A 16,879-nucleotide genomic window follows, 5' to 3' on the forward strand; every position below is an offset into this window, starting at 1 on the left:
GATTTGCAAAGCATGATTTAATGCTCCTGGAGATCTCCTGCCCAAGATTTCAGTTGTTTACATTTTAAAATTCATGTGGCAAAGTATACAATCATAGCACTTTTTTCTTTTACCCAGATTGATTTTTAAATCCTGCTCTCAAGAGATCTATGCTAATAAATAATACCTCTTCCATTAGATTAGATTACGTTTCCTCTCAGGCCTCTGTTGTTGAGCTGTCTATTCTCCTGTGATTGAAAGAAGGATTCATATTTTTGTGTCTAAACATCTCTAGTTTTTTTTAAAGTAAATTATTCTCCTCTCCATAGTATGTTTTCTTACGCACTCAGCCTCTCACTCTGACTCAGGCAGGTTGAGAACTGCATCGCATTTATTGCAAGACTTCCAAGGACCTTTTCTATCAGATCTTCTCAATTAAAAATACCGTCAGCAAAATGTTGATGATAACCTTCTTTCATCTCTGTCTTCTGCAGAAGATTATTCTGCTTCCTTCCAATCCTGACAGAATGCTACTAATTCGTACCTTTTGCTGTTGATTACTGGACTTATGTAGAACACTTCTTTGTCTCATACATGTGTTTCCTATAAAGCCATTGATGAAATGCTTTTTTGACACAACAGTGTTGAAAGGATCATAGCAACACAGTGTTAGGCCTTCAAATCGAGTCAGCTTTAAATGAAGTGTTCATTAAAACGTTTCTTCCACAGCTGTTGTGATTTTTAATAGACAAATTTTCTGTCACTTGTAGCAGGTATTCAGACACTCAGAGCATTTGAGATACCAGGATTGCAATTGAGCCCAAAGATGTTTGACCCATTGAGGTACTTCCTAGTGTCTTGCTAGATATTAGGGACATACTGTATGAGATAAAATGTACCCTAAGACTCACATCCAAGAAGGTGTATGGAACCTCAATCTGTTTGCACAAACCTCTTAGATAATTTATCCTACTGAGAAGGTGTAGGTACCTGCAAATGGGAACAGGCATTTAGAGTCAGGCATTTAGTGGGGTGGTCACTGGGAAGAGAGGAGGAATGTGTCTTGTATCCTCGCTCTTCCTACAGCTCTGGAATCTTTTACAGACATTTGGGAGGAGCCTTTTTATGATTCCCAAGAGGCAGTGATTTAATGGAGGTGCTTCTTCCCTTTCTTTGAAAAAAAAAAATCAAGGAAAAAAAATCCATCTGGAGAGTGAGGTAACAAGGGAGCTTCATACAGAGACCTCCATGCTTAGCTTGTGCATCTATCAGGGTTGGAGGGATATCTTGCACAAAGAGAAACTGGTAGGTGGATTAACTCAGACTGTGGAACTGATGTATTTTAAGGCAGTGTTAGAGGAAATCTCTGAAGCTAGGTTTTAGATAAAAGCTTGTATCAGCAGAATATGAAATGTAGTAAATCCAGTGGAAAAGACAAGTGACTGGTAGGGTTACGTATGTGCAAGAGAAGTGTGGGTTTACTTACTGTCTCAATTCGGTGTGTAATTCCCTACCGAATACGAATGGTTCAGTATTTTCAGAAAGAGTAACATAAGTGCTTTAATTGTTACCCCTGTTATTCTTTCTTATATTCTTTTTTGTGAAATGAATCTCTCAGCTTAGGTGAGCAGTGAGCTCACCATCAGTTTTCAGACGTTTTTTCCAATTGTTAATATGGCAGATAGCCAGGCATATGTTATAGGGATGGCTGTACCAGGCAAAAAGCTAGCTGTCTATGTGTTCTAGTTTAACCTGTTTCAGTCTTCAATCAGTCAATCAAAAAATAAGAAAATGATCCTTAGGGACAGAAATGAATGATTTAAACAAACAAACATACAAACAAAAACCCATCCTGGAAGAGTTAGACCCAATAAAAGAAGCAACATTCAACTTTACAAATAAGCCATGGGAAAACAAAGCTATTTGAAACTATATGGTCATAATGCGTTTTAGTATTGAGCTGGAAGTCGAAGCCTGGGCTCAGTAATACATGATATTGTATTCAGGTCACGTATGATTACTCTTCCTACTGATTACCATGAAAGGATTATCAGCAATATATTACTGTTAAGTCTCTGTAACCTTTGACATGGAATGTTTACAGCACTGATCTCAGTCTCTCTCATGCCGACATCAGTGATACCTTTATCATCCCTGGCTGATAGTGGGAAGCCAGATGTGCAGAGACACACTTTAACTCAGAGTGAGCCTGTATCCAGCCGGGGTTTGGACTCAGCCCCTGCCGTCTCAAGGTGTCCTTTCCATGCATGCAGGCTGCTTGACGCCTGATGTTTGTTCAGCATCAGATCCCTTCAAGATTTGCTTTTTCCTCCCTTTTTCCCATTATCAGGGTTTGAGGAGGGTTGCTGGCCTGCTTGAAACAATTGTGTGCTAGACTAACACAGCTGGGAAAAGGACAGAGGGAGCATTCCCATTCTTTCCAGCAGTAAATAATGCTCAAGTGTGTGACGCCCTGCAAGTCCTTTGCTCCTTTTTGCTGCTCTGAATTTTGGGATTCTTCAGAAGCCATGTAATGTTTGAAGTTTAGCAACAAAGACAGTCTGCCTACTTTTTGAGTTATAGCTGTCACAAGATCTTAAAAGAAGACAGAAGCATGGATTATTGAAGCGTTAGGCCTCTAATTGCCTTCATATGCTATTAATTTCACAAAATTTCACCAGTGATGTTGTAAACGAGCTTTTACCAACCAAGTAATCTTCTAGTTCTGTCTCATCTCTGAAACAGACTTGGCAGTTGTGATTTTCCTCCTTCAACTACAGGCAATGTCTAAAATATACTCTGTGTGTGCATGTTGTGTACAGAATGGAAACTAGATCTCTTCAAGATTACTTTCACATGACCATTTTCTGTTTGACTTTGCAATGGGGAGATACAAATGCTAAAATTACATCAATCTGAAACAAATTATTTCAAGTCCTAGAATGTCTTTATCGAAGTAAATGCAGGAAGGCTCTCCTGAGAACAGAGGTGGGTTTTGTGTTGCACAGGATTAGTAACAGGTTGAGAGTAGAAACTTGGCTCATGCACTAGGAATTGGTAACCTGAGGGGTCTAAAACTTGGCCACAGTTTAGATTTGTTTTAAGTATTGTGAGGAACAGGGTGAGCAAGTTACTCCTCATTCGTTTTCAGGTACAAGAATGAGACCTACGCTTTCATCTGTCTGGAATGAATGGAAGCCTGTCTTCCAGTTTAAAGCCAATCTGTCTGCTATTTTTATTGTATTGCATAGCTCCAAAATCTTGTCTCCTATATGACTCACAACTTAGAGAGGGAGGCTGAGATAATAGGAGAAAGTAATTCATTTGGAAGTCATGCACTATAATCTTGATTGGTTAATGAACCATTGTGTATAGTTATTAAGATCTACAGCTGATATTCCATATGATAAATTGTGAAAGTAGTGGCCTTTAGTTCCAAAGACTGGTGGGGGCTTGAGTCATTTTTAAAATCACTGAGCAGGGAACAGTTTATCCCTTGGCATTGAGTTGAGGACATAGGTGTTAGTGACCTGTGACTTGACTGAAGTGTGATTAGCTATCATGCTAATGCTAACCCAGCATTAGCATGATAGCTTTATATATTTTATGGCATTAATATGTTATCTACTGAATTAGGTTTTTAAAATCTATTTTGTATGTTTTAAGCCTTTAAAAATGCTTACAGTTTACTATTAGTGCTTGTTTAAAACTTGAATGTGTTTAGACTATAATGTTCAAGTTGAGTATTTTAAAAGACATTCTCAAATTTGTTCTTAGTCATTAAGCTAAACAAAGCTGAATTCTCAGAATACTGAAAAGCTGTACTGATTTAACTGAAAGCTCTGAAACTTTACATGGGTTGATGTCCTCAAGATCATGCCAGAGTAGAAAAAAGGCCTGATAGAACGTAACTTTCCCAAGAAGAATAAGAATTGAAGCCCTCAAAACATGTAAACCAGGATAAGTCAGGGGCAATCACAGAAACCATCCTATTGACTACATATATTTTCTCATTCAACACTGTTGAAAATGACTTCATTCTCACTTAATGTTTTGCTGCTGTAAAAGGGCCATGTTTCAACCTGCAGGACTCTTGCGGTAGATTGTAAAGATTATTTACATCTCAATTTGTTTTTCAGCCCATTGGCCATAATTAAAAATGGAATTTGGCAGTCTCCAGAGCCCCTGCTGGAGACTTTCACCTTGTGGGAGAAAAGGGGATTAGATGTGATGATTTACTGGGCTCGTGCGTGGTCCCCTGACTGTTCTGTGGCATTGAGCCTAAAGAAAGCTGAAATGGTATCCAGTCTTCTCTGGCAGCTGCTCACACCATGAGAAGAGCAAATCCTATCCGCCATAACAAAGCCCTGTCCTGTTCCATCCACGTTTTCCTGACTTTCTGATGCGTGTGGGCTCTTGGTAGCACAAAGTTAAGGTTGGAGAAGACGGCCTTTAGGAGGCTGGAATTTGTGCCTGTGTTTGTGCTGTCACTGTGTGCCTTATTCTGCACCCACAAACTGTGCAGAAAGTAATTTCCTACAGTCATCATCCTCCGCTGTAGAGAGGGAATCAGAAATGCTGTTCAGGATCAGAACTATGACATTTGATAGTTGCACTGTGATTCTTTTTCAGATTTTTCAGACTTGTTACTAAAGCCAGACAGAAATGCAGTCAGAAATCTGGCAGTGGCTGGTTTGCTTGGTTGCTTTTTTCTCCCCTGCTAAGCCAGAAGAGAAAATGAAGAAGCTGTGCCCAGCTTCTAGCCTAGCATTAAAAAAAAAAAAAGTGTATTTATTCCGGGTGGTGAGATGGCAAGCCTGCTCTTTGTTAGGGTGAGTACTCAGGGCCACAGTGTCTTTTGCAATTTCTGTAAGCAACTTACTGCTGTTGTAGATGCTCTTGAGTGTTCCTTTCTTAGGGTTACATCCTCGCTTGGTAATAACGAGGAAGCACGCTGGTTAAAAAAACCAACAGTTCATACCTAAACACCTTTTTCATCACCTCAGGGTGATGTCATGCAACCTCAGAGGGGAAGGTAGAGCATCCAGAGGAAGGAATACAGCCTTCCAGAGGAAGGCTGGCTAGGGACATTTGCATTGCAGGAAGTTGCACTGGACAGGACAGTTTGCTGAGAGAGGAAAATAGCAACACCCTAGAGAAATGGCTTTGTGAGAACAGGAAAGCTACATGGCATAGCTGATGGCTTGTAGAAAACCCACCTTCAGGCCCCTGATCCAATTCAAGCACCGTGAAAAAACTTGCAGCAGTTCAGTGACATCTAGTTATTTGTTAGTGTTAGGCATTGAACACTTGTTACATGGCTGCTTCTATTGATAATATGAACTCCTCGGGTAGTATGCTAGTTTTGATGTGCTCCAGGCATCTTTGCTGCTAAAAAAAAAGCTGTGCTGTCCATGTGCTGTCACTTGCCAGGGATTCTTTTTCACGTTGCAGAAATGTCATTAACCTTCAACACTTTCTCAGCGTAGTGAAAAAGCGTAAATATATGTAAAAGCTGCTTGCAGAAATTATCCCCCTTGGCAAATCCACTCAAATAGGGCTTTTTTGATAGAAAAAGCAAGTAATACTTTCCTTGATTTGAAGAATTTTTCAGTTTATCTCGAAACTGTTTGTCATTGCATCTTTTACCTTCTAGAAATCAGAAATACCTGAAGGTGATACATGGGCAGCACCACCTGGTTTGACTGCTGGAAGTAGTACATTTGGGTAGGCTGTATGAGGAAGAAACAGTGTGTATTTCCAGCTTAAAATAATGCTTCTCCAGATTGCATTTGGGCAAATATTCAGTGTTCTCATTTTGTACTTGCTTCCCAGATGGTCTGTGGTGTACCTGCGAGACAGAGCTGTCTGCGTCTGTCTTACTGAGGAGAAATCCCACGTAATGTTGTCTTCATGTTTTAAGACTGGGAGCAGAAGAAACTGAACATGTGGCACCATTAGTAACTGGGCAGCATTCATACTTTCATCCTTAATTAAAGACAAGTGTGGTGAAGGAATATCCACACATGTAATTAATCTAGCTGCTGGAAGTCACAATTTCAGCACCAAAATGAAAAGGCAAGAGACACCAGCAAACAATATGGGCACGCTCCTGCATTCATTGAAGTCAATGGGAAACTTGTCTTTTGACTTCAAAGGGGATTGGACTGAGCCCTCCCAGGTCGTATTAAAACACTTAGGAGTCGTAAGCACTTACTGTTGCCATACTGCAGTACCAGAGCTAGAAAAAAAACTAGGTGGGTTTTAATTCCACCCACTGCACCCACTTTCAGTTTTTCTTCGCAGACATAGTTGGCTGCAAACAGTTGGATTCGGTGGTGATCTGCCTGATGATTTGTTGTCTCACTGCTGCCTCATGCTGTGCTTTTAGTAGTCTTGTTTTTGAGTATGTATAATCTCCTTGTATGCTGATACTGTTCTCACTGAAGTCATTGCATGTGATTTTCTGTGAGAGCAAAGCTAGTAGCTTATGTGAATTTTAGCATTGCTTTTTCTGTGTTGCAACTCCTGCCCCAGGAAGGGGCTGAAGAAGTGGGTGTCCCATCCCCTGGTGCAGTACAAAGTCTAGTTGAGTGCTGGTCCATTTGAAGATCTGTTGTCTTTGGTTATCTTCTTCTCAGTTTCATCTGCATTGAATTCACACACAATTTTTTAAGTAGATGAAATTCAAGAGGGATGTTTGCTTGTGGAAAAGTAGGATGTCTGCCACTTCCATTTTCTGGTAAATTGGATTTTGGAAGTCAAGTCTAAAAAGAACACAATGAGCATTTTATCCTCTCACAAAAGATAGGCTTCAGGCTTTGCTTGTGTTAATAAATGATATGAGTTTTGTGGCTTGGGCTCAAGCAACAAGAGAAGGCAATAATAATAATAAAGATTCATCCTGTCAAACAAATAATGCGGCACTATTTAGTACATCTGATGTTAAGCCTGCAATATAGCGATTAAAAAGGTAGAAAAGCTTTATTTTATGCAGGTGTTACTGCTCTTAGGGTGGTGGGTGCTATGAGTTTTGCTTTCAGAACAGCACTGACAGGTGGCTTTCCTCACTCCTGCATGTCTGTAGCCTTGTTTTTACAGCCACGCTGCTAACTTTATCCATTCATTCATTTAATTGATAATAATATTTTTAACAAGTGCAACACTCGAGATGGAGTTTTGACTTAATTCTTTTTTTTTAAGTAGGTGGAACGCACTGGAAGTGACCTGAATCAAAGCCTAGAATTTAGAAACCCCAGAGAAAATACACCCTTTGCTTCCAATTTTGCACTCCTAATGGAAAATATTTGGGTTTTAATTAGAAAGATTTGGTTTACAGGTGTGGAAAATGTGCCAAGGATTCCAGTGAAACCGAGAGTGCTAGAAGAATAACTCACTTCTTGTTAACTGTTTTTTGATCTGACTTCTTTTGCTGTGACAAAAGTTTTTTTTCCAGTTCAGCAGTAAGAAGACCAAAGGGAATATAGAGGCCTGCTTCATGTCTGCAGTGTTGAAAACAACTTATGCTTTAATTGTGCTTACCACTGTTGTGTATAAATACCTGCCTACCTGTATGTAACGGTAGTATCTCTGTTTGTTTCCTTTTACAGAGGAGAGTCAAAGATGTCATATCTCCAATTGTATTTGAAGCTTCATACAGCCTTGGGGAACATGTAATAGAAAGAGGAAAAGAGGACAAGGAGCTGCCTCCTCTGAAGCCCGTTCTCCGTTGGAAGAAAGGACAGAAGATTGCACAAAGGAATCAGGTCAGGTTTGGCTTATTTTATTTCCTTGTGGCTCTCTCATCTTGAACTGGCAACAGAAGTGGCTGTAAGAAGTGATTGCAAAGCTTAGAGTTATTTGTGCACAGTGTTATCCTTCCTGTTATCAATATTAGTGTCGCTGAGAGGCAGTAAAGAATTGTGCTGGCAGTGTTGGGCAGCAAAAGAGAAGGTCACTTGCTTGTTTCAAAGTGTTTGTACTGAGCAGAAGACGACTGAATGAGGGAAAGGAGGAAAAATCCTGCTCCTCCTAGCTTTTGCCTTTCTGAGGGCGGTTCTCAAGACAGACTTGACCCAGCTCTTCTTTCAGGTTAAAGCTTAGTCTTGGATGGACGGAACTGAGTTCAGGAGGGGATGCAGGGACTTGTACCTCTGCTGGAGGGAAGAGTGGTGGGTGAAATGAAGAGAACTTTGCCTGGCCCACAGCCTTCATTTATCAAGGGCTTCTCACATTCAGCAATGTGGCAGGGGAAATCCCCTCTGCTGTTGTAATTATGGAAAATGCCTTGCTGAAGTAGAATGTTTCTTTTTGAGAGAAAGTGAAGTATAGGCTCAGCACTGTGTATATATAGGATTCTATTTTACTCCTGCATTTTCAGAAAACTCCTTCTTCATTATTTTTGCTCAGAACAAGAGAATTCCTTTGGTTTTCAAGCACTTGTCACTTAGAGAATGGGGATCCCAAATGTTCCATAAGGAAATGAAGTGTACGTGGCTGGGCTGCCTATCTGTTTGTCTGACATGGCCTCACTAGTATCTTTGGAAAATACTGACTGATTTTGAGAGCTTTTTTTTACAAAGGTCATCAAGACAGTTCTTATGAAGGTACTAAATATTAGGGTTAATGAAAGCAGGCAATAACGTTAAGAAAAGAGGCTGCTGGTGATCTTTTGGAAAACTCCAGTTTGAGTGTGGTCATTGTAGATGTAGGACAGAGTGCCAAGGAAGGAACCTGCAGGACAGTGCCACTTCCTGCTGCGCTGACACTGGAGCATCCAGCCATGAGGCTACAGGCTCTGAATGCAAGTATGACTTCTGTGGCTTGCAGCACCGATTTGAAGAATCACTTCAGGCTGAAAAGGACCCTTGGAGGTCCAGTCCCTTGATCAGAGCAGATCCATCTTCAAAGTTAGATCAAGTGTCTTGAAGTTGCATCCAGTCAAGTTTGATTTCCAAAGTGTGCTTACAGAGTTATAAGCTGGCATTGCTTGTGAAATGGAAACCATTTCTTCCTTAAACACTGAAAAGCCCGTGTGGAGTTTAAGACTTTCAACAGTGGATTATTAGGTCTGTTTTTTAACCAGATAGCTGATCTGGCATCATTATCTGTAGCACTGCTTTCTGGTGCTGCCTGTAATTATGTTTTGTTGTTCTGAAATCCGCAGATCCCCAAATACCCCTTAAAGAAAGAGCAACTGAAATGCTTGCGGAAGTTTGCTTTGCCACATACCCAGGTGTTTGGAGTTGTTTTCTTTTTTTTTTTTGCTATAACCCTTTTACTCAGAGAAAAGAGTATTTAAGAATGTTTTATAAGTGAGTGAATGAAGATTAAGTATAATAATTACTTATTTTTATGAAGAAGGATGGCGTTGCTCTTAAATATCTAAATGTTACCTTGCTGCAAACATACAATGGGAATTTCTAAAGAACTTTGGAATAAGAACAGTGTGATGAAAACTTGGATGTTACATAAACTAAACCGCTTGGACACTTTACTACAAGGTTTAAACTCCAAAGAGCACATCTTACCCTGCAGGCATACTCTCTGATCAATATTAAAATACCTAAATGCTGAGATTATAAGCAGAAACAAAAATATGTTGGGAATTTCCCTGGCTTGTTTTCTTGCATAATTTGGGTGAGGGAGAGCCAGTTTAACAGTGCTTTTTCATTTGCTTTCCAGATGTTGTTCACTGAGCTTAGTAAGAAAAGGACTATGACACGGGGTGTGCCTTTGAGTGCACTTTCAGCTAAGGAAGTGGGCAGAACTTCAGATTAATTGTGGCAGTCATGGTGAGAAAGCCTTGACTGAGCAGCCTCGAGGTACTGACAGGCTCCTCAAAGGCGAATTTCATGGAAAAATCAAGACTTAGTGTTCTCTTTTAGAACTTTTTTTCATCTTGCAAGTAGAAATTGTTTCTCAAGGGGAAGAGGAATAGTAGGAACAAAACTTTACCTAACAAAGGATTTGCATTTTCAGTGAAAACAGGGGTTTTGGAAAAACCTTACAGTTTGGAAATCCAACTTGATCTAGTGGACACTGTTTTCAATGCCCTCTAAATACTGGGTCTGGTTGGCATTAAGATGAGTACTCAGCAAGAGAAGCGGAGGTACCACTTTTTGCTTTAGCAAACAGCACCATTTCAGAAGGGTGGAGAGAGAGACGAATCAGTTCAGTTTTACTTCCAGTAGTAAAGTCTTTCTATGGAGCTACTGGAGTGGGTTTTTTGGAGGTTCTAGACCCTGTATATCCAATAATTAGTGGTGTTCTGAAATCTAAAATGCTCTATCTACTGCTTAAAGGTACTGTTAGAGGTTGGCATTTTGCTAATAGTCTTGGGTGGCTAAATTCTGTGAATGGAAGTAGTGCACAGATGGTGAAATGAAAGGGAGCTGTGGAGAGAGGGTGAGCCTTTCATTTGTCAAGATCCTACTTCAGCTCTGTTTGACCTATTTGAAAAGCCAGTCGTGCAGATGATCACCTAGATATGAACTAAAGTGATGTCAAAGCTAAAATGATCACTTTCACTGGAATCTCAGTTTGTTTTTCATGACCCAGATGTTCCCTGCACGTGTGCATGGCTTCCCACAAGGAGAGGACAGCCTTGTGGCTCACAAACAAAAGGCAGGAAAGCTACCAAGCGGCCTCTTGATGTGAGAGTTAAAGATAATATTGAGTGTACAAACTTTTTTGTGGCACTTTGCTTCCAGCTCATTAAGGAGTCAACCTGGAAACAGAGTTCATGGACATGCACCAGAGGGATGGTGTATCCTTTCCTGATGACATAATCACTAAAGAGGATTATGCTGGACATGCATTCTTTAAATCAGTATTACTTTGTATATAAGAAAAAAGTTTAGTCTTGAACAAAAGAGCAAAACAGAGTTAAGTACTTGCAGTAAATGAGTGCATTGATGTGGAGTTTTCACTCAAAATTCATTTACTCATTGATCCCATTTATTTTAAGAGAGCAACTGTAAGTGCAAAAAAAAAAAAAAGCTTATATGTAAAAATGAGCATATTATTGACTGATCATTGAAGGGAGTTTCCTTCTGTTCCTAAAACTACTGGCCTTGAAGCAATCAAAATACAAGTAACAATTTGAACTTCTGGTTGGTGAGAGGAAAAGGATCTTCATGGTTTTATACACTGGTCATTTTTGTAAGCAAAGAGGCTGTAACGCTTCAAAATTAAGTAATAATGCAGTTGAAATGGCCTGAGGCACTCTGTGGCCCGGGATACAGCAACAGCTGTTTCCTCACAAACTTATTTTCTTGGTTCTTGCATATGCTTACCAGAAACTGTGGTTGCTATAGCTTGGTGTAATAGTCTGTGGTAGCAAAAGCAAATCCTTGGGGTTATGTGTACATGTCTATTGATAGATGTTTGGGCAACTTCTGTACAATTGTAAGGTGGAGACCAATTACATGAAGAGGGTGACAGCTGTCCAAGTTGTCAGAGGCTAGGAAGCTTTTGTTCAAACTGAAAACCTCTGATGGGTCAAGAATGGGTGGAGAAACAAAGCTTTTACTTTGAATGCGTGTTATGAACTTCAATAAAACTTCCCACCCCAAGGATGACTTTCCATTAGCTTTCTCATTGCTTCCCAATCCATTTGCTACCTCTGTCCACTGGAAAAAAATAATAAATCTTCCTACTTCAGGGAAATTAATGTGTATTTAGAACTAGGTTTGGCTTAGTTCATTGTAAGTGGTTTGTACTATAGCATTTATTTTTGTATACCCACTGTATAAATACATGTCAACCAGGAAAGAGGGAGCTCTCCTGCCAAATACAGTGGGGATTTATTCTCTAGTATCCAGTAATGTATCTTAGAGCTTAAAACGCGGTATGCTAGAACTCGGTCTGTTTTGAATACTGTAATAAAATCACCTGCTGTTATGTGGATGGAGACACCATTTTGTTATAGGAAAATATTCTCAGTAGGTTTAATTGCGTCAGCGTCTTCAGGATTTCGGGAACGGTCTGTCATAAAACTGCTTATAAGTTGTAAGAGAAAATGTTTAGGACATTCTGTTCCCAGCTATGTCAGACTTGCAGTGAGAGTCTGGGTATAGTGCAGTATCTGCGGCCGCTCGTCTCTGGGATAAACTTCACCTCTTTAAAGCTATTTTTGGAAATATTTGTCTTTGAGCAGCTAACTTAAAGCTGACTAATTAGTTACACATAGATTAGCAAACTTGACAGGTATGAGAAAATTTAGAAGGATTTTGGTGAAGCTGAGTTATGAACACCTTTAGTAATTTTGACTTGCTGCATAAATATTGGCTTTTTCGTACTTGTAAGACATCCCCCCACTCCCAGCATCTCACACTGAGCACAAAGCAACGGTGGGTTTGCACAGACTGAAATGTGGTGTGGTCCAGGTTTGTCAGTGGTACCTTCTCCAAAACAGAGATGCCTGTGTGCTTGGATCAGGCTTCATCTCTGCCAGCAAACTGGGCTGTTTCTGGTGTTTCTCAGTGCAGGAATGACATCTCTGTCCTGCTTAGCTGCTGGAATGGCTTCCATATCAGCTACCACGTTCACCAGGCAAGGCTCATGAGCTTGGGTGCTTCAAGGGCATTTTCCTGTCTTGAAGGCCAGGACAGTCTAAATTACTGGTACACTGAAGCTCCGATGGCTTAGCATATCCGTCAGGGTGAATGGAAAGAGTGGAGACTGTTTTACACCTGGGCACACAGGAGGTCTTAGGGAGACTGCAGAGTCAGCCAAATTGCTGTGCTCCAGATGAAGCTTCTTGGCACTAAATTCCCTTTCCTCCTTGGGTTTCCAAATTCTCTTTTGCCTTTATTCTTGCAGTCTGTGCCACCGTTACTGATTAATCACCACTGTTCTTCCATCAATTGAGGTGGTTTTGCTACAAGTGCTGATTCCTACTCCTTCCTATGCCCTCCCTTAAATAGCGTCTGTCTTTTGCTCTGACCAAATTTGTCTCGAGTCAGTTCTGAACTGGCAGGGATTGGGTGCTGTTCGTGCCAGGACATCTGGGAAGGATGGGGGGAAGGACCCACCCCGAACATGTGCTGGATTAAGCTGAGCATTGCATTTGCCTGCTCTCTTTTGTTGAATGGTGATAATGAGGAAAGATTTACAAGTCTGGATGAAATTCAGTACTGAGTGAGAACAGCAGGTGTCCAGATGTGTTACTGTACCTCCAAGGTGTTTATAAGCAAACCTGCTGAAGTAAGAATTAGTGGAAATTGACATCTCTGCTGGTATCCATGTTTCTATAAGCTTGTTCTTGAGCAATGACAGGCTTGGTCAGTAATGGTCCAACTTGTTTACATTGCTGTTTGAAAGTACAGGCCAAACAGCGTAACGCATGGGACATAGCCTAGATCTCATGGGCTTCCTAAAGAACAACAGCCAGTATCACACACGTGTATGTGTGTGTGTGTGTGTGTGTGTGCATATATACATACACACAGATAGACACCTTCACATGTAAGCTGGCTGTACATGCCAGGGGGAATCACACTACAAAGTGATCTTGTCTGAGATCTGAGCACAAGCATTATCTGATTTAGCTTATAGATTCTCTAAATACATAGACAAGGCAGTGAGAGATGATCACATGAACTGATATTCCTATGGGGTAATTTCTGCAGCTCCCTGGAACAGCATGCATTTCATTCCCATACCTCTCTGCGGATGGAGAATTCTAAGTGGAAGAGATGGAGATCTTTTAGTTGTGTGTGGAATGTTAAAAACAAAAATCATAATATACTTGAAAAGACACACAGACAGGTGACAACCTTCAGGAGGCTAGGCTTCATTAGCTCTCTTCAGATTTTTTCAGCACTTAGATGAAAGATCAGTGGAACCTGGAATACCCAACATCTGGAGAATAGTTGATACGGTAGTGTTAATTCTTTCAGCTCAGAATGCCTCAGTGCCACAGAACTGCTGGCAGCTTAGAGCAGCATTCATAAAAACAAAAGCACTGAAGGGCAGGTGGATTATAGAAGACGACTTCTCTGTATCCGTGGGAGTGTAAGTGAGCTGAAAGTAGACAAAAATTGCTTATCTGATCATTTCAAAACACTTTTTTTTTGTTTTTTCAAACTATCATCAGTTACCACTTTTTTGTTGTATTTTTATTTATTTTATGTTTTCAATTATTCCATTGCATCATCAGCAATACTTTTAACTCATATGTGAAAATGTTAAGAGGATAGGAGCATACTTATAGTGGAAATAACGAGACTTTGGAATAGAAAATGTTCTCATTAAAAACCCTCCTGAGATGATATAATTGAATTACTCTGTAGTCATTGAAAATAAATGGAAGATTATTTAGGATGAGTCAGGAAATATATTGAGACATGTACTACAGAAGTCCATCCTATAATGGTATTGGGAGATGGAACAATAATTAACCCAATAAGTCTTTCTCATCTATTGTTCTGTGGATTTATAAGGTCTGAAATCCTGTGAAATGAGAACACTTTTTGGCTGATTTGAACTGCTAATAATTTCAGAAAGAAAAAAATTGCCTCAGCCTGATGAGTGAGTCAGACTAGAAATCTAATACAGCTCCAAAAGGCTGGGAGTGTATTTCTATTGCCACCAATTGTAATTCTTCACCCCAGGAGAATACGAGAACAAAAAATTGCATTATTAAAATTCACTCACTGCTGTGAGGAATAACTAATACATAGGTTCATCAGTACATGCTTGTGTTTGACAGCTAACAGGTTTCGTGCCTGATCTTTTCTGAACAGCTGATTCAATTTGGGAGTAATTGCAAGTAATAACACTTCTTACACTTGAGTGTTCTCTCTCCTTTTTATCTTAGTGCTCCAGCTCGGTTTTCAACACTTAGTGAAAGGTGTAAATAGCAGGATATAGCTGGAATAGGGGAGAAATTATTGTATTTGGCCTTAGATGGCTTTACGAACGTCAGTCACAAGTTGTGAGCCTTAGGCCTGGAGTCCTCTGCTGTGTAGAGTGGATGAATTTCTCTGTTACCTTCCTCAGCTGCAGAAGTTCCACTTGTGTTGTGCATCCCTGTTAGTACAATAAAATGGTTATTATCAGTCAGTTTCTGCTTTCTGATACTAATGCATTAGAAGTGAGCCAGGAAACTCCCCAAGCTCCGCATACACTTCATCAGAGCACACTTTCCCACCAAGAAAACAGATGCTCACCTCCATCCTGTGCCCCACACAGCACCAGCACGACTCTGGTTTTGTGATAGGATTCTTCTATATGCTTGCAACTCCCCTCATATTCCTGCCTTTGCCCTGTGATTCTCTGCCACCCGTTACAGGCATTGGGCGTATTGTATATTCTTCTTTTTAGCTTGCACTCCTGATGAAATCCTAGAGAGCTTTTCAGAGTATTAATTACTTTTCCACTGAGAATTTAAATCAGCTTGTTTGCACTTGGCTTAGCAGGATATTTGAGTAGATCATTCCATGTATACTAAAGCGTAAGATGTCTGAGAAGAAGCAGTAACTATTTTTTTATTTGAGGTCAATAAATACATAGATAATGGCTCTATTTGTCAGGCAGCTGGAAAATGGAAAGACAAAATAAAGCTCTGAAGTCAGGCTTCTGTATCTGTGTAAGCACATTAATATCCCAAGTCATAGATTTGTAAAGCCGTAACATAGGAAGTAGTTCCTGGAGAAAGCAGAGAGATCTGCTTACTGGTCAGTACTTTCGAAAATCAGATCACACTACCTGCTCCTTAAATAAGTACTTCATCACATAACATGCTAATAGCCATTGCATTAGGATGTAAAATGTAAAAAATTATTAGCCTAACAAGCCCTCTCATTCTGCATCCCTGAAGTAGCAGAGCTTTTGTGTTACTGATGTGATACAGTTGTTAAGTCATCCCTATACATAACCTGAGTTATCCTGAAGTATGTGGCACAGGTCATGCAGTTAAAGGGGTTGATCCTCAAGTTACTGAAGACCAATCAATTCTGCCATGTTGTAAGGGATGCACTACAAACTTTTTGTGGACTGATTTGTGCTGAAGCAGTTAAAGATCTAATCTAGAGTGAATTCTGTCATCTAAACTGCAAATCATCGTGCTTTCAAGAGTTCTTTTGAAAATCTCATTTCTCCCCCTTCTCATCAAGCGTTGTCCTTCACCTGTCGCTTTCCCTCATCTCTGAAAAGCTGGGTGCAACGCCTACAGAATACAACATTGGCAGCCTCTCAGAGTGTGATGGCGTGTTTTGGCTGAGACTTGAAATTTTCACGTGCTTCCCTAAATTTTGGAGGGTTGAATGTCTTGAAATACTTTTTTCTCTGCTTATTGGATAACTTCCAGTACTTTCTGTGGGCCGGAGCACCATAAACACAGGTTTTTTCACTTTCCTATGTCCAGTTCTCTTCTCTGCTCCCAAAAGCTTATGTTTAGATAGCATTTAAAGAATCCAAAGGAATTTGTCAAGTCAGGTTTGAAACCCCACATTAGGTTCCTCTGAGCAGAGCTCTCAGCACTGGGCTGAAATTGGGCTCACAGAATCACAGAATGGCCAGGGTTGGAAGGGACCTCAAGAATCATTAATCTCCAACCCCCCTGCCACATGTATGGCCACCAACCTCCACATTTAATACCAGACCAGGGCTTCTTTTCATTTGTTTTCCTGTTGTCATTCCTCATCAGTCCAGTATCAGCAATAAGGAGGATATCTTCCTGGCAGCTTTGTGCTTAAGGATGTTTAGGATGTAGGACTATGGATTCATCCTATTATTTTGTGGGGCTAAGGACTGTAGATTTGGCCTGGCCCCCGGACCACAAGAAGTAGCATTTAATCCACCACCTCTCTTCAAGGGGCACACTGGACACGAAGATACCTGTTAGGAGGTTCTGAATGCCTGTCTACACACATCTTCTTCCCTGTCAGTTTGC

General features: G+C 40.4%; 1 protein-coding gene across 1 annotated transcript in view; it reads left to right on the top strand.

Annotated features, from left to right (window-relative positions):
• Positions 1 to 16,879, top strand: part of ITGA9 (integrin subunit alpha 9) — a 214,361-nt gene that overhangs the window by 95,888 nt on the left and 101,594 nt on the right. Inside the window, exon 16 of the mRNA XM_042817225.1 lies at positions 7,590 to 7,745. Coding sequence (XP_042673159.1) covers positions 7,590 to 7,745 — 156 coding nt within the window. The remainder of the gene's footprint in view (positions 1 to 7,589; positions 7,746 to 16,879) is intronic.

This window comes from Centrocercus urophasianus, unplaced genomic scaffold, assembly GCF_019232065.1.
Source record: "Centrocercus urophasianus isolate 14NV4802_14NV808 unplaced genomic scaffold, USGS_Curo_1.0 seq_16, whole genome shotgun sequence".
In the NCBI taxonomy this organism is placed as follows: domain Eukaryota; kingdom Metazoa; phylum Chordata; class Aves; order Galliformes; family Phasianidae; genus Centrocercus; species Centrocercus urophasianus.